This window comes from Temnothorax longispinosus, chromosome 6, assembly GCF_030848805.1.
Source record: "Temnothorax longispinosus isolate EJ_2023e chromosome 6, Tlon_JGU_v1, whole genome shotgun sequence".
In the NCBI taxonomy this organism is placed as follows: domain Eukaryota; kingdom Metazoa; phylum Arthropoda; class Insecta; order Hymenoptera; family Formicidae; genus Temnothorax; species Temnothorax longispinosus.
Window position 1 is genome coordinate 8,259,115 of NC_092363.1, and position 21,659 is coordinate 8,280,773.

At 33.0% G+C, this 21,659-nt stretch overlaps 5 protein-coding genes across 10 annotated transcripts; 1 reads left to right on the top strand and 4 right to left on the bottom strand.

The window, feature by feature from the left end:
• Positions 1-670: 670 nt before the first annotated feature.
• LOC139815328 (alpha-tocopherol transfer protein-like) lies at positions 671-4,264 on the bottom strand. Of its 2 annotated transcripts, none has more exons than XM_071782180.1 (4): positions 4,162-4,264; positions 3,445-3,767; positions 2,654-3,017; positions 671-2,284 (listed from the first exon to the last, which is right to left on the bottom strand). In XM_071782180.1, exons 2-4 carry the CDS (start codon positions 3,726-3,728, stop codon positions 2,027-2,029), a joined length of 906 nt encoding a protein of 301 aa, XP_071638281.1. In that variant the 5' UTR covers positions 3,729-3,767; positions 4,162-4,264; the 3' UTR covers positions 671-2,026. The 2 variants fall into 2 exon arrangements, with proteins under 2 accessions (XP_071638281.1, XP_071638280.1); XM_071782179.1 differs by having other exon boundaries at positions 3,445-3,783.
• Positions 4,073-6,943, bottom strand: LOC139815325 (alpha-tocopherol transfer protein-like). Of its 2 annotated transcripts, XM_071782173.1 has the most exons (5): positions 6,804-6,943; positions 5,735-6,040; positions 5,279-5,642; positions 4,961-5,189; positions 4,073-4,264 (listed from the first exon to the last, which is right to left on the bottom strand). In XM_071782173.1, exons 2-5 carry the CDS (start codon positions 6,022-6,024, stop codon positions 4,206-4,208), a joined length of 942 nt encoding a protein of 313 aa, XP_071638274.1. In that variant the 5' UTR covers positions 6,025-6,040; positions 6,804-6,943; the 3' UTR covers positions 4,073-4,205. The 2 variants fall into 2 exon arrangements, with proteins under 2 accessions (XP_071638274.1, XP_071638275.1); XM_071782174.1 differs by lacking the exon at positions 4,073-4,264 and having other exon boundaries at positions 4,813-5,189.
• Positions 6,557-10,357, bottom strand: LOC139815327 (alpha-tocopherol transfer protein-like). 3 transcript variants are annotated; one of them, XM_071782177.1, is made up of 5 exons: positions 10,205-10,308; positions 9,866-10,059; positions 9,474-9,783; positions 8,809-9,172; positions 6,557-8,483 (listed from the first exon to the last, which is right to left on the bottom strand). In XM_071782177.1, exons 3-5 carry the CDS (start codon positions 9,755-9,757, stop codon positions 8,214-8,216), a joined length of 918 nt encoding a protein of 305 aa, XP_071638278.1. In that variant the 5' UTR covers positions 9,758-9,783; positions 9,866-10,059; positions 10,205-10,308; the 3' UTR covers positions 6,557-8,213. The 3 variants fall into 3 exon arrangements, with proteins under 3 accessions (XP_071638278.1, XP_071638277.1, XP_071638276.1); XM_071782176.1 differs by having other exon boundaries at positions 9,860-10,059; XM_071782175.1 differs by lacking the exon at positions 9,866-10,059 and having other exon boundaries at positions 10,205-10,357.
• Positions 10,358-11,724: 1,367 nt separating this feature from the next.
• Positions 11,725-13,155, top strand: Med31 (mediator complex subunit 31). Its single transcript, XM_071782190.1, has 3 exons — positions 11,725-12,126; positions 12,431-12,520; positions 12,608-13,155. The coding sequence occupies exons 1-3, from the start codon at positions 12,060-12,062 to the stop codon at positions 12,919-12,921; spliced, it is 471 nt and encodes a 156-aa protein (XP_071638291.1). The 5' UTR covers positions 11,725-12,059; the 3' UTR covers positions 12,922-13,155.
• Positions 13,156-14,315: 1,160 nt separating this feature from the next.
• On the bottom strand, positions 14,316-20,813 carry LOC139815317 (organic cation transporter protein). 2 transcript variants are annotated; one of them, XM_071782153.1, is made up of 9 exons: positions 20,435-20,813; positions 17,959-18,290; positions 17,165-17,506; positions 16,558-16,805; positions 16,061-16,347; positions 15,545-15,902; positions 15,174-15,415; positions 14,865-15,040; positions 14,316-14,648 (listed from the first exon to the last, which is right to left on the bottom strand). In XM_071782153.1, exons 2-9 carry the CDS (start codon positions 18,091-18,093, stop codon positions 14,346-14,348), a joined length of 2,091 nt encoding a protein of 696 aa, XP_071638254.1. In that variant the 5' UTR covers positions 18,094-18,290; positions 20,435-20,813; the 3' UTR covers positions 14,316-14,345. The 2 variants fall into 2 exon arrangements, with proteins under 2 accessions (XP_071638254.1, XP_071638253.1); XM_071782152.1 differs by lacking the exon at positions 20,435-20,813 and having other exon boundaries at positions 17,959-18,660.
• Between the last annotated feature and the right edge of the window lie 846 nt (positions 20,814-21,659).

The window sequence follows — 21,659 nt, forward strand, 5'->3', positions numbered from 1 at the left end:
CGCATCTCAACAGAAGCTATTAGAATGACTTTAAAAAACATGCGAATGCCATGTAAAAATAGTTTAGTTTGTCATTGGCGTGCTGAAGATTACGTTACGCTAATAAGCAGTAAAATAGTATTAAGATAAATCTATGAAAAATGTATTACGTCAATACATTGTCAATTCATGATATATTTAGAGATTAGTCGGTATTAGTCGCAGCTACGCGCAGCTACTATCTTCAGCAAATAACTATAGATGGAAAATAGTTTACACTGCAAGTATATTACATCCGATAACAGGTAATGATTAAGTAATATTTATTATATTATCCAATTGTAATAATTTGTAAAAAAACTGCAGCTAAAAAAAGAATAATGCGTAATTTTCGAAAACTATTTATTATGCTGAACAGCCCACTTATAGAAGTCTCTTGTCAATCCGAATGTAATATGGTTCGCATAATCGATCCTTTCGTTCTTCAAAAATTATTTGCAGTATTAATAGTTTTTATTTGAATGTTTATTAATTCTCGAGTAGAACTATATAGTTTTCCTGTTAAATTATATAGTTGAACACTGCATTTTATTGAGAACGGATATCTGCTCGCATCTGTGTCATTGATGAATGGAACTGTAAGAAGCACTTTATTTGATATTATGTGTTTATTATTCATTGATTGAAAGCGTTACAATCACTCAATTTATTGAACAAGTTCTAGATACAATATAAATGTACGTAAATATAATTCCTAACAACATGATAATTCTCGATTGTGATATCGTCAGCACGTACGTCTTTTTTTACCTTTTCTTTTTTCACGGGAAATATTTTTTATATCTCGTCGATATCGCTACTTATAAGATTTATATTTTTCTACTATTAACTCAAGCCCGATTCATTGTAGCTTGCGCGCGCGCGCGCGCATATGAATTTAAGTAGGTATACAAAATAGTTATTTATAAAAGTATAAATTTCTATAATAAATCTTTTAAAAACTGGATTAACAATTCAATAAACTGATAGTGATTTAGGTAATACTGTTTAACATTTATTATTTTCTAATAATAATAGAACTCCGATTATTTCATATTTAATACCTTTTGGTTTCTAAGAAAACAATTTTTTACAATATTTTTTACATACTTTGTTATCTCCTTGCAGTGTTAGGATGTGTTGCACAAATATGATAGATTTATATAATAATGTGATTATTTTTAAAATTCTTTTTTTCTTTCACTTTATTATTCACAATGTTTAGAAGCTAGTCTAAACAATTAGTCAGGACTCAAACTGTTTCAATAAAAAAAGACTTGATATCTCATGGTCTTTGCGACCTAATCTTATAAATATTCCATCGCTTTTATTGTAGGTATAATATGTGAAATTTCTAGTACTATTAGAACGCAAAAGTATATATAAATTAATTGGATTTTGTACCTTTAGATTGTCTATGTTATTTGCATAAAATATAATGAAAATCTATTGCACCTGTTTATACCTTGGATTTTTATCACAAGATCTTTTAGATTTTAGATATTTATTAGATGTTGGCGAGCAAGCGATCGTTTGTTTCTTTTTTATTCATCTTCTGTTTTTGCTCGCTCCCGCGCTACGTCACCAGATAGATATCTCTGACATACAAGGTATCGCAAAATCTGACCTCGTACTCTTTAACAACAAAAAACTTTTAATCGGAAATATCAAAATGGAGATTATTATTTACTAAAATTTCTTTTTCAGTCTCTACTATACAATTTTATAATTAAACTTGATATTATTGCTATTCTTGTAATTGCTATTCTTGTGATACATTGATTCTGCGATACCGTGTATATTAACAATTACTAATAAATTATTAATAAATTGCAGCGATTACGACATTCTCGCATAAATAATTGTTTTTACTCGGATAGATGCACGATGCACGATTACGTAAAACATTACGTAAAGTGCAAGGTACAAAATAATATATTACAAAAGAGATTAAATAAAAATGGAACAATCAGCTATATTAAAATATATAAAAAAATTATCTAATATATTAATCTATATCGAGTTTTTTAAAACTACCCTCTATACCGAACAAATCGTTCACTGACTTGCTTTTGCCGATTCTCGACGCTTCATTAACGCGTCTATTTACCTCATCTAGCAGGAACCATTCGCGATAATCTTCGAGTTTCTTCACTTGAATTTCCGCTAATTCATGTACAGAGCCTGCTTTTCCCCCCATCTCGTTCGGCAGCACGTCCACCGAAATATATTCGGAAAGGCTCTTAAACGATGGATGAAAATGTATCTATGTATAAGAAAAGTAAATGAGATGATTTAGAAAAACTTTCCTGAGTACTAATTGTAAATAGGATATAGTAGCATTGAAATTAGTATAATTTTTTCGGTTATAAAAATTTTAATATTACGGACAATTAGACACAAAAATTTCTACGTTTATCGGTGACGATCAAAAATTATATTTTGCATAATGAGGTTTGTTTAAGTCTATATAGAAATACAATTAAAAATAATTATTTGTTCAGACATTACAGAATTATTTGATCGCTATGTCAACCACTACGTGACCGCACGAATAAATATATTTCTTAAAAAACGCCAATATTGCTGCTAAATAATTACAATTGAATTTAATTAATCGATTTGTGATATTTACTATGTCCATTATCTCTTTCTTCATGAAAGGTTTCGCCGTGTTCATCAACAATTCCATGGCGGATGGCGCGTTTATGACATGGATTCCTTTTAGACGCATCGGTGCCGCATTTTGGATGTAGTACAACATTTTCTTCATTCCCAATGGACTCATTCGCGCGACATGACCAAATGATAGTTTACTAGCATCGACAATATAAGTATAACCGTTGTTCGTACCATCCGTCAGAAAATATATGTCGTGTAACATCGTGGAATATTTCGCGTTGTCATTGAAGATATAGTTAGAAGGATCGGGGTCCAGATATGTTCCACATATAATCTTGTAACCGTCTTTTGTTATTCCGTTTAGGGAAAGTATAGCCCTTTTTAAGTCACAAATCAATTTATCTCAATTTATTATTAATATATCAATAGAGGAAAGTGCTCTATTATGAGATAGGATTCTAATATGAGATGGGGGGATTTTTTCATGGTGGGATCAACAGATAGGGCCTATATAGAGCCTTTTAGCTTAACATATCTCATATTTGGATTCTGTCTGAAATAGGGCACTTTCCTCTCTATACATCAAAATATTAGCAAAATTACTCTACATTATTCTTAAAAATCTACAATTAAATACTAGTATATCTATATATCTACATATTGTAGAATTTGCGTTATTTTATGTACAGATCTCAAAGTGTATATTATACTTTTAACATTTCAAATTTTATAAAAATTAGCCGTTTTATACACGAACAAGTTATACCACTATTCACTCACTATAATATTCGTAAAATCGCTTACGTGACTTTGAAGGCTTGTTGTAGTTTCTTTTCTTCGAGCGGATCCCGATTGCAAAAAAATTCTGGTAAATGCGTCCTGGTTGTGTAGTAATTTTCGATTGTGTTTTTCGTTGGTTCCATTTGATAATAATTACTGTGAAGGAATAAGGCGAGAAAACTATCCTCGATTTTTGGCAAGTGCGGTTGTTTCTCGCACCATTCTCTCAGTGATTGTATATCGGATAGCTTCAGTTGAGGATTCTTCTTCATTTCTTCTTCTAATGTGATTCTTTTCATTATTGACATTGCAATTTGAATTGCAGCTTAAAATATACTTTATTGTATCTGAATAGAAAAATATCTGAGAAAAATCAATTCAGTTTTTACTGTTTTGAATTTGTTATATGGTTACAAATTGAAAAAAAAAATGCCGTAAAATTGGTTAGTTATTGGTCAGAAAATAAGAAATTTTTTAAACAGATAACTCTGATAAAAAGTTATTTTCTGAACAACCACTAGTCAGAAACTAATGCATGCAAAGCGGGATTACTAAATAGTATTATAGTTAATTTATACTCGATGTTAATCAAACTTGGAATATTCTAGTTATTATTCCTTGATCAAGAATTAATTAAAAAGCCTCTCAGTAATTATAATTATAATTATAATATATCATTTATTACTCCATGCTTAACAACAGTATGAAAATGACAACATAAGTATAACGATTATTAAATACCTCCTTTTCTTTCCTTCCGAATTTTCAATATGATATTTTCAAAGCTAGTAAAGCGAACCGTTCAGAGACTTAGCGAGCACTGCTGGCTGGAACCGGTTTTCTACTGCAGATATACGAGTTTAATTTGTATTATAAATCAATTCTAATTAGAGTGGTGTGCATGCGGAAAATTATGCGTTGCGATACGTGTAACTTCTATTCGAGCATTATACGATCGCAAAACACATGTATGCGCGTCAAGTTATACAAGGTTTTACAATTAGTAGTGCTTATTTGTGGCACAAACAATTGAAACGCTTAAGGAGTGATGAACATGCATATGTACGTATAATAAACTATTATAATCTTTCAAGTAACTTATTGTTAGTTACATAACAATAATTATATGCATACAAATTGTGTATCACAAAATAATATAATTATTAAGATAATTTGACAATCGAATTATATTATACAAATCCTCTTTTGTGTTTACCTTTGTAAATGTTGATATAATATAACTTATATAAATGGTAAAAAAATTACTGAACAAAAATATGATGCTTTGTAATATTTGAAGAGCGGGAGAGAGGGAGAGAGAGAGAGAGAGAGAGAGAGAGAGAGAGAGAGAGAGAGAGAGAGAGAGAGAGAGAGAGAGAGAGAGAGAGAGAGAGAGAGAGAGAGAGAGAGAGAGAGAGAGAGAGAGAGAGAGAGAGAGAGAGAGAGAGAGAGAGAGAGAGAGGACACACAAAGTATTAAAAATTTTTTTGAAGAAATTTGAATTTAACTGATTAATCTAGCTCCAACTTTTTAAAGCTACCGTCTACACCGAATAGATTTTCCGCACTTTCGCATTTGCCAACTCGCAAAGATTCGTTCACTCGTCCATTAGCTTCGTCATACTGAAAGTAATCGCGAAATTCTTCCAGCAATTGGATATGCTTAGCTGCTATTTCTTCGATAGGTCCCGCTTTCCCACCGTACTCGTTTGGCAAAGCTTCGATAGGTAGATATTTCTTCACGGTTTCCATGTTTGAATGAAAATGCAGCTAAAGTAATAAATGTATATTCGTATCTTATATTTTTTCCTTCTTAAATGCTTCTTAAAAAGAAGAGACTTAAAATGCGATTGACTTACAAGATTCATCATTTCCTTCTTTATGAAGGGTTTTAACAAATTCAAAAATGTATCTACTATGGGCATAGCGTTCAGTACGTGTAAGGCCTTCAATCGAACCGGAGCAGCTTCTTGTATATAGAATAAAACTTTTTTTAATCCCATTAAATTCATAGCAGCGACATGGCTGAAAGACAGGCCAGCTGCATCAAGAATAACAACCAATCCCTCGCTGGTGCCATGCACCACATTTTGCACCTCGCACGTCATAAGCAGATACTTAGTACACTCGAAATGATCGAATTTATTCGGATTCGGATCCAGAAATCTGACAAGTGTCATGACGTATCCTTCTTTAGTTTTTTCCTCTAATGGCACAGCTGCTCTGTTATCGAAAGAATACTTAATTTTTTCTTATATTTCCATATGATTTTTAATGATACTTGGTGATCTTAATAATTTAACAGGATTACTTACATGACGGAGAAGGCCTTTCGCAATTCTTTCCACGCGATTGGATCTCTATTACAGAACACTTCTGGCAAAAGCGTTCTTATGGTAAAAAAATTGTCTATCGTCTTCTTGGTCGGCTCTATGCGATAATAGTTACTGTGCAGAAACATAACAAGATACACCATCTCTATTCGTGGCAGATGAGGCTGCTTTTCCATCCAATCCTTTAACATTTGCAGATCTGACATCTTGAGTTCCGGATTTCGCTTGCACTCTTCTTCTATACTAACATATCGAGTCGGTAGTGCAGACATCGGTGCTCTGATCGACCTACAAATTTGTCCTCGTTTATATACAATATATATATATATATATATATATATTTTTTTTAGATACACTTGCGGGAAAGAGAAAAAGAATTATATGAAATCATGCAAAGAAACAAGAAAAAATATAAACATATACATATGTATATTGAGCGCAAACGTTTACTTTTAATTAATTAAAAATACGATTGATATGATACTAAATCAATTATAAACTCGATAATGTTGTTTTGAACTGTATTAGAAACTGTATCAGATACGCGATATACTTGTATTGATATAAAAAATATCTCTTGCGAGATAGAACAATACGTTGCTATAACATATAATTCGAAAAAAATCTGAAACTGTAAAAACGCATCACTATCGTTATCGTAGATAACATTTTTTAATAATCAAGATAAGCCAGATACGTTAGTTTAGTGAATGTATCTATTCATTAAAATTTGTACTTATTTTTTCTGTGATTATATATTATATACATATATAGATACACAACATTAAGTTAAAAACCTTAGCATTTCATATATGTGACTTTATTTTAAATTTATATTAATCTTCTTTCTTTCCTTTCTCTATACGCATATTTTTGAAATTCAAAAATACGATTATATATTACATGTACACATACACACACAATACACAATACAAAAGATTCTCCTTTTAATGATTTTCTATAATACACTTTCCATATTTAGCACATTTCAACTTTCGCAGACGCGGAAATGAGATTTTTAGTTAGAGAAAAAATTAGATCGTCAATCTACCTTGACCAGTTGTTCCTTAACCGGTTATTCACAGGTGGATCTGTCCTACAAATGTTGGTAACACAGCACAGAATATCGCTGCTGCGCACGCGATAAGTCGATTACACACTGATTTCTAAAAGAGAATGTCCGAGAGTTTCGAGCGTTCGACACGCCGAGAACGATTACTTTCATATTGCGCTCCACGAAGACTAAAATATTCCATCTGCGTAGTCACGATCGCGCGATAAAAAATATTAATTTCAAACAGCTATTTACAAGTTAATAGCTAAATAACAAAAAAGAGATTGAGGCATAATTATATAAAGAACGCATGCACTATAATTGATTGTATATGCTTGTAGATCTCATTTGTATTGCGTTATATAAATCTTATTGTTTTTAACACGTTCCATGTCGCGCCGTTTTTACGCGACTGTCCATTCAGACCGCGTGTACTACAACGATGGTACATTATATGATAACTATGTTACATTTCAAAATGTTAGAGACGGCTTAAATGGAGAACACAACATCAGTAGACGCGGCACGAAACGTATTAATTGAATTAATACTCTACATTATATTGTATGTTAACTCCTTTTATTTTCTTTAACGTAACAGGTTGAAATAAATTGTAAGAAAATTGCATCTAGTGATTCTAAGAACTATATAACGCGAGTGAATAAATCTATTATGCATGCTACGTACAAAAGTGCGTTACGTATATCTATAATAATTGCGTATTATGTTAATTATGATCCATAATTATGAGAAACATAATCAAAATAAATCCACTTCTCGATTTTTCAAATAATATCGCACTTTACAGATTGCGTTGTAAGATTCTAGTGCCGTGATTAAAATGTCAAAATTCAAGACTTTGAGTAAAAAATTTTGCTTATATGTATATTAGATTAAATTTATGAACATAATAGCAGAATGACATTACAATTTTACAGAATTACATCTCCGCCGGTTGTTGGTGTTAAAGCTATTTAATATTCCATCACAATATTTAGATCATACTTGGAATTACGATGTATTATTATAACGTTTTAAATATTAGTTAATATGGATTAATATGACTTTTTTCTAGAGATCTTTTAACTTATATATTATATCGTGATTATCATAGACTGCATATTATGTTTTTTGGAATCTTCGAGACATATGAACCGCGTAAATCGTTTTTGCAAAATCAATTAATTAATTGCCAATGAATAAACTATAATGAAATTTTGGATAATCGTTATATTTGTATTATTGTTAATTCTATTGTGTTATAAGCATAAAATATTTACTTATTTCGTGCGATTCTCACACGTGAATATAAAAAATTGTATATTTATGAATCGATATAAATCGATATAAATATATTGTATTTTACGCAATTTTATGTAGTTATACTTTCGACATAAATTAAACGAGTCAATCTATATCTAGTTTCTTGAAACTTCCCTCGACCCCGAACAAATCCATCGTCTTGCTTTTGCCTACTCTTAATGCTTCGTTTACACGACCCGTGATTTCATCTTGTAGATACCATTCACGATGATCCTCTATCTTTTTTAATATCTCCTCCTGTTGTTCTTTCAACGGTTTAGCTTTTCCACCTAAACCTATATCGCAAGGGAATGCTTCCAGTGGCACAAACGTTGCCAGCGTGTCCTTCGTTGAGTTCGTGGGGTGAATATGTAACTGAAAATATATCGAAAATGTATTATTATACGTATGTGTATGTATATAAGACGTATTCATTAGTCATTACTATATTTAAAAAATTTAGGAATCAAATAATAATAATAATAATAATAATGTATGTTGAATCTATTTCTTTTTAGAGAAAACGTTATTATTATACTCACCGCGTACTGATCTTTTGACTCTTAATATAAATTATTTTTGGTAAACAAGTTTCAAATAAAAATTGATCCGGAATTAAGTAAAAGACAAAATCTTTTTTATTTATTTACATGCGTGGAACTCTTTTATGTTTAATGTAAAATATTTTTATTGTTCTTACCACCTCCATTAACTCTTTTTTCATAAACGGCTTCATCATCGACAAAATGATATCCATGACTGCGTTGGTGTTAATAAAGTGCAGACCTTTAAGTCTGATTGGTATAGCTTCTTGTAAATAATAAAGATATCTCTTAATCCCCATGGGACTAAGACGGCCAGCATGAGCGAAGGTAACACCTGCCATATCTATAATAATTATATGACCCTCGGCGGTCCCTTCGGTGTACAACCACAAGTCAACCACCATAGAAAAGTACTTCATGACGTCGTTATAAACAAAACGTGACGGTTCATAATCTATTAATCTCGAATAAACAAGTTTGTATCCTTCCTTCGTTGTCATTGGCAGTGTCATCGACGCCCTTTTTAAATAAATTTAATTATTTTACGCACACGTGGATTGAATTTTATTTTTATATCTAGATGTCTTATGGATATTTAAGCTCGACAGCTCCTTTTTATTTTTTTACCTTTATATTACTTATTATTTATTATAATTTTAATTTTTACTTCAGAAATGTACGAATAAAAATGAAGATATATTTAAACATATGAAACTTTATGACATGAAATATCTCAAAGTCTATTAACTGTCAGCATGCATTTGGATATATTGTTAAAATATTTATTACTTGAATACGTAAACAAATTTTTAATACTCACACAACTTTGAATATCTCTCGCAATTGCTTTGTCCCAAGTGGATCCCTGTCGGAGAAAAATTCTGGCATGTGAGTCCTGGAAGTGTAATATTCTTCGATGGTGTTCTTAGCAGCCTCGATACGATAGTAATTACTGTGCAAGAACAATACGTATTCAACGTCTAAAATTTTCGGAAGATGCGACTGTTTCATGGCCCAGTCCTTTAGAATTTGTATATCGGAATCTTTCAACTCGGGATTTTTCTTCTTTTCTTCCTCGTAGGAAATCCTCTTGACCAGCGACATAGTTGACTTCACTTGTATATAATTTTCTATTAATATAAGAAATATTTTTAACGTTTATTAAAATTAAGGAGTAATTATTCAGATTAATTGAAATGTTATCACTTTTACATAAAGATGTAATTTATGTCCTAAACAAGTTTTGGGGATATGTATGTCGATGTCGATCATGGATGATAGTGATGGAGAGCAGTGTATGGTTGGATGTAACGAGAGATGGTATGTGGAGGATGCGTCCCCAAAAATACCATGTGATTCTCTGCGAGACGCGATGGTGCCCCACTCCACTATATGCCCGCCTAACTCTTGTCGTCCGATATTTAATATAGAAAAGATAAATGTCTTTAATTTTAAATATTTAACCCACGATATAGAAATTAGATTGGAGAATATTATAATATAAATAGATATTTTAGAATAATTATGTTAAAATAAGATAGAAACAGTTACCTTTTACTCAGGCGTATAACTCTCATGCGAGAAATGACTTGCTTGATGAACACTCGACTGGAATATGACGCGATTATTACTCACCGACTCTCAAGGTAGCACTATGCGTGACCATACGAAGATTTGCGTTTTATCCCACGAAGCTAGTATACGTGATACAGACAACAACTTAATACAGACAACATACAATTATATCTTCACTATAACTGAAATCACTAATTAAATTCTTGACAGACAGAAATTATGTTCTGATAACTTGCTATCGTTATGCATTAAGAGACATTTTTCTTGAACTTTGTTTGTCGTTGCTGCACATTGTATACATTGTTATATAATTTTACCATTATGTTTTATACATAAAACAAATTGTCAACAATCGACATGCATATAGGAACGGGGATTGCAATATCGTAAATAATTATTAATAGTGAGTGAAACATGACCGTTTTACAATGTACAATCAATTAGAGAGAAAAACACCATTTACAGTCCGGATTGGATTTTACACAATTAATCAATAATAATATTGTGGGAATTTTGTACACTTTTTCCAAACTCAGTAAACCGCGCGCCGATTTTTTGTCGGTCTTTAAAAACACAGCTTTTTATTTGGACAGTAAATCCATTTAACTCCTCGTCACCCACCTGGGGTCTTTTTTGACCCCACGCACCTAAAAATGGCGATATTTTCTGGTTTTTTTAAATATTTATTTCGCTTTCAACTCCTAGATATGGTTTTTTCATACTTTATGCTAAAAGTTTTCAGCAATTTTCATTCTTAAACTGTTACAAATATTTTTTTATTGTGAAAAATATAAAACTAGGGTCAATTTTGGGTTGTATGTAATAATGTATTTTTAATGTTTTGGTGTAATTTTACAAGTATTAACCCACCGTTTAGATATAATATCATGTAAAAACTTGCATTTCATTAATTCTATGCAAGTTGTAATATGAACATGCCGAAATACGTAATTTGTGTTTCTCGTGTTCCAGCTTTATACATTCAAAGATAATGTTATGCTTTATGTTACTTTTGCTTTCAATAAAAATGTTTATACATTAAAAATCTTTTATTTATATGTCAAAATCTCTTTTCTTTTTAATATAAAATAAGGAATTATAAGCGGGGTAAAAAATGACCCCAGGTGGGTTATATGAAATTCTAAAGCTGGTGGGCAGCGAGGTTAAATCGATAACCGATTTAAATTTTGATGCTGATAAGCATATTCTTATTAAATCACTATCATTAGGCTATCAATAACATTATTCAGTCTGGACCATAAGTGGTGACAAATTTATTTCAGAATTTTGTTATAGCTCTCATTTAAATAACATAACTGTGATGTAAAATCTGATATATAGTATATATATGTATATATACATATATATGTAACGACATAAAAAAAAGTATAATTAGTTATATAAACGAGTCACGTAAACGTTATATAAGCGGTTGTTTCAAACGTCGTGCGCGATATATTCGTTCCGATTAGTTTTTCCCATGGCTTGGCGCTGCGATCGGCGTGTTGACGACTGACGAGAATGATAGGTTATGGGTGAAGTCCATGACGACCCGGACGACGCCGACGTGACAGGATACCACATACGGCATACGGCACATACCGACATACCAATATCACATAACTGCGCGTAACCACACAGCACCGATATCGGATTGACGGCATAAACAAGTATAAACGAAAGGGCATCGGTATTTCGCATTTGATTTGACGGCCGACGAGTTCATTTGCATTCATTTGTGTGAATTGAGTTGTGGAATACTTGCCAAGCATCATTTTTGTATGTTTGTTGTAAAAACGACAAGTATCAAATATTCGACAGTTGATGTACTATGAACCGACTGGATGATCCGCCGGGGCTCATGAAAGGCAGAAAACCATCTTTCATTGGAATGAACGGTACGTTTTTGTTCTTCGTTCTACGTTTAGCATCTCTCTATTCTAACCTATCTTTTCTCAATTATACAGCTATCTTAGTCTTTAATACGTTGTGACTGAAATAAATTTCAAAAAAATTACTTGACATAAAATATTTTTGCTTTAACCTAACCTGTCTTTAACTTATTGAGCTATGTAACAACCAATTTTATCTTTTATCTAATTGCGTATTACGTTATATCGCTACAAAGTTAATCGACGAGCTTTTCTCTCAATCTCATCTCGAAAGAAGAAGAAGAAGAATACTGCAAAATTTATATTTCAGGAGCTCCAGAGACAGATGATCAACAGCGATTACGATTTCAGGTTGAGTTAGAATTTGTGCAATGCCTCGCCAATCCAAATTATTTGAATTGTAAGCAAGAATGATCCTTCTGCATTCCTTATTTATAATTAGCTTTAAAAGAAAAACTTGTTTTATTTATGATAAATATGATTCTAGTTTTGGCACAGCGTGGCTACTTCAAAGACACAACATTTATTAATTATCTCAAGTACCTGTTATACTGGAAAGAACCGGAATATGCAAAGTATTTAAAGTACCCCATGTGCTTGTACTTCCTGGATTTATTGCAGTACGAGCACTTTAGAAGAGAAGTTGTGAATTCTCAATGTACAAAGTTTATTGACGATCAGCAGATTCTACTGTGGCAACATTATACAAGACGTCGAACAAGACTTCTGCAAACAGCTGCTGAGCAAACGCAACACACTAATTCTCAGAACAATGGCATCGCTCAACCCAAGGTTCCCTGAAATCCTACTTTCATATTTATTCTATATGTCTGAAGATGTTTTGGAGTCTACATCTCGTATGATTTTTTTAATATGGTAGTTTTTTATGGAAATCGATTGATTTAGGTTGTTGCTTGAGAGACTGTGATAACTCACAAATTTCCCCACATTTTTATCACATTTCATTAAATCATATTTCTTGTATAAATACGAATAAATTATTTATTTAAAAAATCAGGAAAATTAGAAAAAGAATATTTGGGTCGTTACAGTTTATTTTTCCCTGTTCAGTCTTATTACATTATAATTGTTATATGTGCATATCTAATAATGTAACATTTCTATAACGTGCACTGTGAACTCTCGGTAAGTGTTCGGTTCTTTAAATAATCAGCTGTATATAGAATCAGCTGTGCGAGAAAATTGTTAAGTGAAAATCAGTTTCCTCGACAATGAGCCGGCGTTTATTAAATACTCAAAGATTTATGAGCGCCGTCGCTCTGTACGCATTGCGATTGAATCTGTGACTGTTTTCTTTTAGTGCTTTATGCTTCTCAAAATTGTTTTGCGAGTATAAAGTTTGAGAATCTCCATACGCGCAACAATATCTTAAAATATAATAAAATATTCGTAATATGTTATACTTGTATTATACTATTTTTAGGTTCTTTTATTATTGCATCTCTATATGTTACTTTTGTCGATATAGGTATTTGTTTTTTCCTGTGTCTGATAATAGATATCGACAAAATTAAGAAAAAAAGATTGTTCTTCTGGGTGAACGAGTTAGAAAAGAACAAGCGGATATCTCGAACCTAGTTGGTATCAATGTCTCGTCCGGATGTATCATGATAGGCGCTAATATTTTATATTGCTTTTTATGTATATTAGATATTACGAGTAAATATTTGATGCAGGCTGTGTTCCAAAATTCACTGCAAGTGCAGGAAATCCATAGTACAACTAACGTATACTATAAATTTTTAGCGCTGGCAATGAATTTTGGAACAGCCGCAATCGAGTATTTTGTGGACCATGGATCTCCATAACAATATGTAAATACATAAAATTTTAAAAGTTATCTATCACATGTTTTTAAAACATGAATCTTGCCTCTGCCAAATTAACCTGAGTCTCTTCTTATTCTTGAACGAGAGTTCCATGTATATATGCTATCTTTTTACGCTTAATATTAAAATAAAAATAAATATTTTTTGTCATAAATATGATAATGTTATCCAATTCATGTTTCTGTTTATACATATATGCAAACAACGTATAATATTTTATATAAATATATATGATATTTGTTTTATTTGTAATATAGGTAAGCTTTTAAATATTTTATATCGGCGACTATGTGACGCTTCGTACGAATAAAACGGATTGAAGATGTCCATTAAAAAGTACGGTAATTTTAATATAAAGTCGTTTTATTTTATAAATTACTCTGTATTTTTATTCTCCGTGAAATTCACCAGAATTCCATTGCCGGCATCTACCCAGTCTTCTGAAAAGAGTTTCTCCCTTAGAATTTGTCTCTCTGTCAAATCCTCTTCCTTCACGTCATTTTCTATATTGACACCATCACTCTTGCAATTATTGTTGCCGATTACATTCTCCACATCTACCACTTGGTCTGGTAAAATTTTATTCAGTGTCTCTGGTAAAATCAGCGCCAACACGCCGGAGAAGAGGCACAACATTCCAACGACTAGTAACGGTATCGGAAGTGATACATGGTGCTTCTAATAAATTAAAAAAAAAATTATTTTGCATTTCTAATGATTGTGTATCGATTAGCTGATTTTGCAATAGACAAATTTTAATTCGTCGGAAATAGCACAAATTAAAAGGTAGCGCATTCTAGAAAAAAACTAGATATAATAGATAGATATAAATATAAATATTATAAATAGAAAATATATATCGAATGATAAAACTGATAAAAATGAGTAACGTACCAATAAAAGTAAATGCGGTATACTTAGACTGCCGATTTTTGCGAACACCACGCATAAACCTAAGCAGCTACCTCGTATCACTGTTGGGAATATTTCAATGGTATACAAGTAGGCGATTGAAAGGGTACTCGTGATAGTCACTCTGCCAAACAGCAACATTATCGTTTTTGCGAGATCTGAAACGAAAACCTTACATGTGCCAAAAACATCTGCAGTACTCTATGGAAAATTTAGTAAAATCTTGCAGTGACTGATAAATGTGCTGCACTAGAGAAAGCTAATATATCTTCTTTGTCTCGTAATATGTACCGGCCCATGGTGCAGTGGCGGTGGTTAAAATGAAGAAAGCCGCAATTAAAATACAAACAACGCCATTGAGAGATTGGTATGTGCACATTGGCAGCCGTCTACCATATCTAGATAATACAAAGTACACAAATGTATACGTCGCCATTTCGAGAGCTGCGCCCAGGGCGAACGTGATGTGCCTGTTAACTGGAAAACTTGGCGCCAGATCATCAAGTATGCTGCACGCTATTGTAGACGTCCACCTTAAATGACATCGTAGAATTGAATTTTTAAAAATATTTAAACCATTATTATATATTATATAGTGTCTAAGGATAAAAGTAAATGGAGATAAAAAGGAGTAAAAAAAATTACTTTTTAAAATATTTTACCATTGACAAATCATTATAGCACCGTATTTTCTTAATATCGACGATTCGATTGCATTCTTGAATGTCGAGCTTATCTTGTTTGCGGTTTGTTTCTTAATGCTATTTCTCGTTTTCTCTTCATTTTCATTTGTTTTTTCTTTCTTTATTCTACGCAACACTACTACCTCCTCTGCGCCTTTCAGGGAAATCCCTTGATCGCCTTCCGATTGTGAGATTATCTTTGCATTTCGATCGCACTTGGAACTCGAAGGCAAATGTCTCTTGTCAAAATCTTCCGCTGAACTTGGCGTCTCTCGGCGTAATTCCACGTTGGAAAATTTGTTTTCCGACTCGATCGAATTGGCTTCTAAAGTTCTCTCTAAAATAAATTTCTTAGTATTGTATATTGAATATTGTCGAGAAAATGTATAATACGAAGTCTCTAGTGTCGCTAAATTAAAAAGAAATTAATTTTTATATGGTATATATTTCTCTGTCATCTACGTATTTTAAAATGTGTTCATTATTTATTTATACCTATAATTTTTCGTTTATTTAATTCCGACTCGTTCAACAAATTCGTAGCTTCTTCTCGTTGATTTTCGTCAGCCCTCGCTTTCTCAAGTTCGACGCTGGTGACTCGCGACTTCCTCTCTGGTTTCATCGGCGTTGTGTTACTTTTCACGCATGCTTCTTGCACAAGAATATTCTTCGTTCGCAACCCAATGCAGCAGCTGTTATATATGGCGATTCTTTCAAGCGCCATATCGGCCTCTGTTGATTTTCCCCTAGCCAGTAGCCATCTCGGCGATTCCGGTATAATCCTGTTATACACGATATAATATGAGAGAAGAGGTTCTTTTTATATTTATTTAATGTCACTGATTTCATAAATATAATACTTGAGAGATTTTAAAATTGTGAGACGTTTTTTTAAGATATCTTGAAGATTTTTGTACTTTTGTGTCGGTTGAACTATTTTTTTTCTTTTATAGATGTTTTTTCTTTTTCTTCCGTCCTTTTCTTTTCCTTACCAAATGTACAGCACAGTGATCGCGGTAGGTACAGAAACAGCCAACTGCAAAATTCGCCAATCTGGTATCGCGTAGCTGAGTACTGCGAGCAGTACGAGACCGATCGACCAGGAAATCTGCATAATCAATGCAACGAGAGTGCGAGATCGCGCTGGAAATAGTTCCAGGGAGAGAATATATGTGGAATTCTGCAAGCCTTGAACAAATACTCCTTGAAGACCACGTAGCGCCAAAAATGCAGGATAGTTCTAAAGTTGCAAATTTTATCCTCCTTTAACATCTTTGAATTTTAATTGTTACACACACATTAGAACAAGCAACTTTGCGTATTTTGCTTCTTTTCTTTCGCTCAAATATTACACTATTACAATATTAATATTACAATATCGAATCGCGATGAATGAAAAGAATTAATAGAGAACTATCGATCGTAAATTTTATATTACGAAAAATCGAATGCGATAACAATCTAAGTCACTTTTTGAAGAATTTAAGAAAATTAATGTTAATTTTCCAAATCAATTTTCTCGTCTTTCTAAAAATATAATGATTGAGCTCTCAATCTGTCGAATACTTTCTCTAATATTGTGATGGAAAATTTGGTTACCTGCACAATATAGAGTGCAACCGCCATTGTGCCTTGCGCGTAAAGACATATCGCTTGGATCGGAAGTCTGCCAATACGATCAGTTAGGAGTCCAGTGATCCACGCACCCAGAAGTACTCCCGTATAATAAACGGTCGGCCCAAGAAAAGATAAGTATCGTTTCTCGCATACTAAACCCCATTCGGTGACTACGCTGTTCTCCGTAAACTCTGTCACGAAGCGATATTTGCCGGAACAGGATGTAAGCACTGGCACTTCCGGCGACGCAGAAGTTAAATTGGCAACGATCGAGGAATTTGCTGCGATTTGACAGCCAAAGCTTTTATTCGTTGAATCTTTCGTCTAGAATAACAGTTTGTTTATTATATCAAATTATTGCATTCTGCAGAGAGCGAGAGAGAGAGAGAGAGAGTCTTTTTAATCTTAATAATTTATATTTAGGTATCAAACAAATATATATAATAATCGAGAACAAAATATAAATTTTAAATTGATTTAAAATGTTTGCTAAATATAATTTAATTTTTTTTTCTTTTTTATACTTTATATTTCTTATTTTTATGTTTATAAAAAATATAATTTATATAAAATGTTAATATATTTTTATATTTATTATTTAATACTCTTTAAATTAATCAAACGGTTCAAATTAACCTTCTATCGTTAGATTTAATTCATATGTATATATGTATATTTCACGTCACTGAATTAAAATAATAACTTTGTCTTATAAAATATCACGTTAAAATAAAAATTTCTGCGATTTTTTTTAGCTCCTTTCATACTGTTCTTACCTGACAATAAAATTTTGGTGTGTAGTTATGAAAAACCGGCAATGCGTGACTCATGGCGACGATGACATAGTTTATTCCAAGTAGCAGCACTAACACCATTTGAAAGCAGCCCACTTTAGCTTCCTCCGCATTCATCGTGAGCAACGATCTCTCCACATCAACCCCTGATAACCCAGTCGACCGAAACTGTGTCCGTCAAAAGTGCGACACGCACCGCAGTTTAAAGTCTCCGTATAATCACATTTATTTATTCCTTTACAAAGTTGGAACAAGCAATTTTAAAAGAAAAGGAACTTAGCCAAACATCTCTCCATTTGAAGCGAATGTTCATTCTATTTGTGACATATTGGGGAAAAGCTTAATTTTTTTTTATAATATACAACATGTAAAATTAAGTAAATTAGTTTATGTCAGGAAAATAATTTCAGAATTATTACTTGATTTATAAAAAATTTGAGAGAGTGAAGCAATTTAAGAAATTGTTTGTTTATAGTTTATATAAAACGGAGCGCCGAATGGAATACGACGCGAGGTTCAAACAAAGTGTCATGCACGAAGGTAAAGCATGCACTGACAGAGAGAGGATCGGCCAGGAGTTGTCTCTCTTGCAGGACGCGAGGCGTAAAGGAGGAAACTGAATGGCTATGGCGGGTGAATCAGAGGAGGACGATGGTACGGCCTATTGTTCCAATACCTGACGATATGTACTACATCGGCATGCGGTATGTATACGAGCAAACGATCTTCTGCCAATAAATAACGATCAATATTTCGCGGTTGACGCGTAACCATCACTACTGGCGAATTGTTCCTTTAATCATCTCTGCCACTATACTATTATAAATTGTATCTGACGCAAAATGCGAATAACAAAATAGAGAGAGAGAGAGAGAGGGTGGGAGAAAGAGAAAGAAAGAAAACGAGACGATAACGGATTACCGATTTTTCAATTTCCAAGCTGTGAGCCAGATGGAAGACATCAGATCTAATGACGCGTTCGCGATAATTGCGAATGATTGCGCGGTGAATCTCGACTCGCCGATTACGCGGTCAATTGAAATTGAAGACTCAACGTAAAAATGATTGTAAGCGCACACGTGCTAACAATATGAATTTCAGCACGAACCAGTTTCTCAAATAATGGTTATTCTCGTGGAATGTGTATGGAAAATATGCTTTAATTCCGCATGTATTCCTGCACCATGTATATAAGTACCTATATACTCTGAGCTGTTGCTCGAGTCAGATAATGTCCTAGCTGGGTCTATGAACTCCACAAACGCTTTACCGCCGTTTATATATGTATTACGTACGTATATAGCGTATGCTCCTGTCATATGTAATAGCAGAAAGACACATCGGTCGATATTGACTTTCATTGTTTCGTCGAAGTTACGTTTATTGATATACCATAATTACATATTAAGTGTCCGCTATGATCTGTGCGATTATCTTATTTTCTACGACGTTTCTTCGGAACGGAATAATTTTGATTTGATGTATCTTTTTTAACAACCATTTATTTCGAAAGGTAATCACGTGGAAAGATGAAAATAAAACATCCCATATAAACGTAATGTATAAAATATATAAACATTATAAATATATATATATATATATATATATATATATACAATAAAATTCTATATTGTGTTCCTTGTACTTTAAGATAGTAGCAAAAAGGCGAACCAACGAGGCCTCGTGAATGTCTAATGCTACCCGTTACAATATAGCTATGTATTTTAGCAAATAACTTATTGTTAGAAGGCGTGTCATACTTATATATTGTTAGCGGCATTATCTTGATCGTAACAAGGCTCTTGAACGTAAAGGTTACTGCGGCACGACAATGACTTATACGACCGAGGTGTTTCCTTCATTTCTGGAACTGTTTGCGTATGCCAAGCTCGTTACGTCCGGTCCCGCTCGCATCCTGTCTTTCATCGGCCACTTCGGTAGTTTATCGCCAAGACAGATCGACGATCGAATCTCATTGTCAAGGAATTATCCTATCTCTCTCTCTTTCTTTGTCATCGCCATCGTCATCGTTGTTATCGTCTTTCAATTTTAGGCATTGATCGAACGTCACAACCGGTATCATCATTTACGCACGTCATTACGGAGCTTTTTTATTTTCATTCGATTGCTGATGAATGCGTAATCGCTTATCAATTATACGCGCAAAATTCTGTCGGTACAAAAACGATAAAGTAGTTTTCAATCGCTATATCGATTGAAAATAAAAACCGATAAGAATCTTTTGTCATTATGATAAAATTTTATCATCCGCGATAGTACACATGATACTTACATATTACTTTTCATTATAATTAATTTAGTGACGAGAAGATTACAATTGCTTTTCAGCGGCTCTTCATTGTAGTTATTTCAATAAACCCGCGACATTGTATTGTTTATAGAAACTTCTTTATATCTTATCTTTTTTGCGATTATAATGCAAATCTTTAATAATCACCGCATTGGTAGTGAGTGGGTAGAAGAAAAAGAAAAAGAAACTGAAGTGAATTCACTAAAGTTATTAGAGTGTTGCTAATAATAGACATATGTCTCAAACTCAAATCGTGTTTTTTTTTTTTTTTTTTTTCGAGAATAGATATCTAAAAGATAGTCGCGAAAACGATGATTAGCGGCGCGTTTTATTACGATGTGCAAAAAAATTTCGTAACACATCGCGTAATATACGGCACGAATGGATGATGCGCCAGTTAACGATCCGTGCCAGATTTCATCGGCGCTTACGATTCAGGCTAATTTCTCGTGCGTTTTCTAGCAGCATCGAGGAGCACACAGCTCCTCGGGATCTATTGCGCATCATTTTCCCGCGTATTAGGAAGCAGGCCAACAGTACAGGGTAGATAATAATCTTATTCTTATATAAGAAGAAGAAATAAGTCGCGAAAATAATAGAAGAATTTAATACATAAATGGAGAACTCGAGCAAACACCATCACGTAAATGTTCATATTTAATATAATAAATTAATTTAATACAGTATTAAAATATCTACAAAATTAATAAATTACTAATAAATTGACAAAAGAATGTTGTATTTTAGTTTTTATCTCATATCCACGTTCTATCTTAAATATATCTAGTTTTGTGGACGTACGTTCTCCAAATCTCGCTATCTACTACGCTCTCCATGATTACGCTAAAAATATTTTCCTCAATTCACGTTATATTTATATTAGATGATAAACTTTCTCAGGTCTAGCTAAAAAAAAGCAATCAAATTTTATTACCTACGGTTTTTGTTTGCGTAAATAGTAACGCTTTTGTCAAATAATCTTTAGATCTCGTCAAAAATAAAAAATAAAAAAATTGTCAGTTAAGTACCAATAACATTAGTACAATATTTCCCAAGATTTCGCTAAACAACCTAGCTGATAAAATTTCGCCATGATTGCACTGGATAATGGTATAATTGGTATTTGTTCAGATCTAGCGTGAAAATGCGTGATGTAGCGATAAACGCGCATGTCGGACATGGCGATGTGACGCGACGCGACGTGAAGCGAAGCGAAGCGTCCGATGACTGGCGAGAGTGGCGAACTGGCGAGCAACCAGCAACCTTATGGCGCAAGACGCACGCGAAGCGCGAAGCGCGAAGCCGAGCCGAGACTGGCCTGGATGCCTTTTTTTTCGTGGTGTACCGTTATCGTAGAATAACTTAGGTTCTG

Coding starts and splice junctions, on each gene's coding strand:
- LOC139815325 (XM_071782173.1), bottom strand. CDS start 6,024: ATGTCTGCACTACCGACTCGATATGTTAGTATAGAAGAAGAGTGCAAG. Junction 5,643..5,734: donor CGAAAGGCCTTCTCCGTCAT/GTAAGTAATCCT, acceptor TTTCGATAACAG/AGCAGCTGTGCCATTAGAGG. Junction 5,190..5,278: donor AGAAGGAAATGATGAATCTT/GTAAGTCAATCG, acceptor TTATTACTTTAG/CTGCATTTTCATTCAAACAT.
- Med31 (XM_071782190.1), top strand. CDS start 12,060: ATGAACCGACTGGATGATCCGCCGGGGCTCATGAAAGGCAGAAAACCA. Junction 12,127..12,430: donor ATCTTTCATTGGAATGAACG/GTACGTTTTTGT, acceptor TTTATATTTCAG/GAGCTCCAGAGACAGATGAT. Junction 12,521..12,607: donor CAATCCAAATTATTTGAATT/GTAAGCAAGAAT, acceptor ATATGATTCTAG/TTTTGGCACAGCGTGGCTAC.
- LOC139815328 (XM_071782180.1), bottom strand. CDS start 3,728: ATGTCAATAATGAAAAGAATCACATTAGAAGAAGAAATGAAGAAGAAT. Junction 3,018..3,444: donor CAACAAGCCTTCAAAGTCAC/GTAAGCGATTTT, acceptor TGACTTAAAAAG/GGCTATACTTTCCCTAAACG. Junction 2,285..2,653: donor AGAAAGAGATAATGGACATA/GTAAATATCACA, acceptor TCTTATACATAG/ATACATTTTCATCCATCGTT.
- LOC139815317 (XM_071782153.1), bottom strand. CDS start 18,093: ATGAATGCGGAGGAAGCTAAAGTGGGCTGCTTTCAAATGGTGTTAGTG. Junction 15,903..16,060: donor AAATAAACGAAAAATTATAG/GTATAAATAAAT, acceptor AATTTATTTTAG/AGAGAACTTTAGAAGCCAAT. Junction 14,649..14,864: donor TACCGCATTTACTTTTATTG/GTACGTTACTCA, acceptor TTAATTTATTAG/AAGCACCATGTATCACTTCC.
- LOC139815327 (XM_071782175.1), bottom strand. CDS start 9,757: ATGTCGCTGGTCAAGAGGATTTCCTACGAGGAAGAAAAGAAGAAAAAT. Junction 9,173..9,473: donor CGAGAGATATTCAAAGTTGT/GTGAGTATTAAA, acceptor TTATTTAAAAAG/GGCGTCGATGACACTGCCAA. Junction 8,484..8,808: donor AAAAAGAGTTAATGGAGGTG/GTAAGAACAATA, acceptor ATATATTTTCAG/TTACATATTCACCCCACGAA.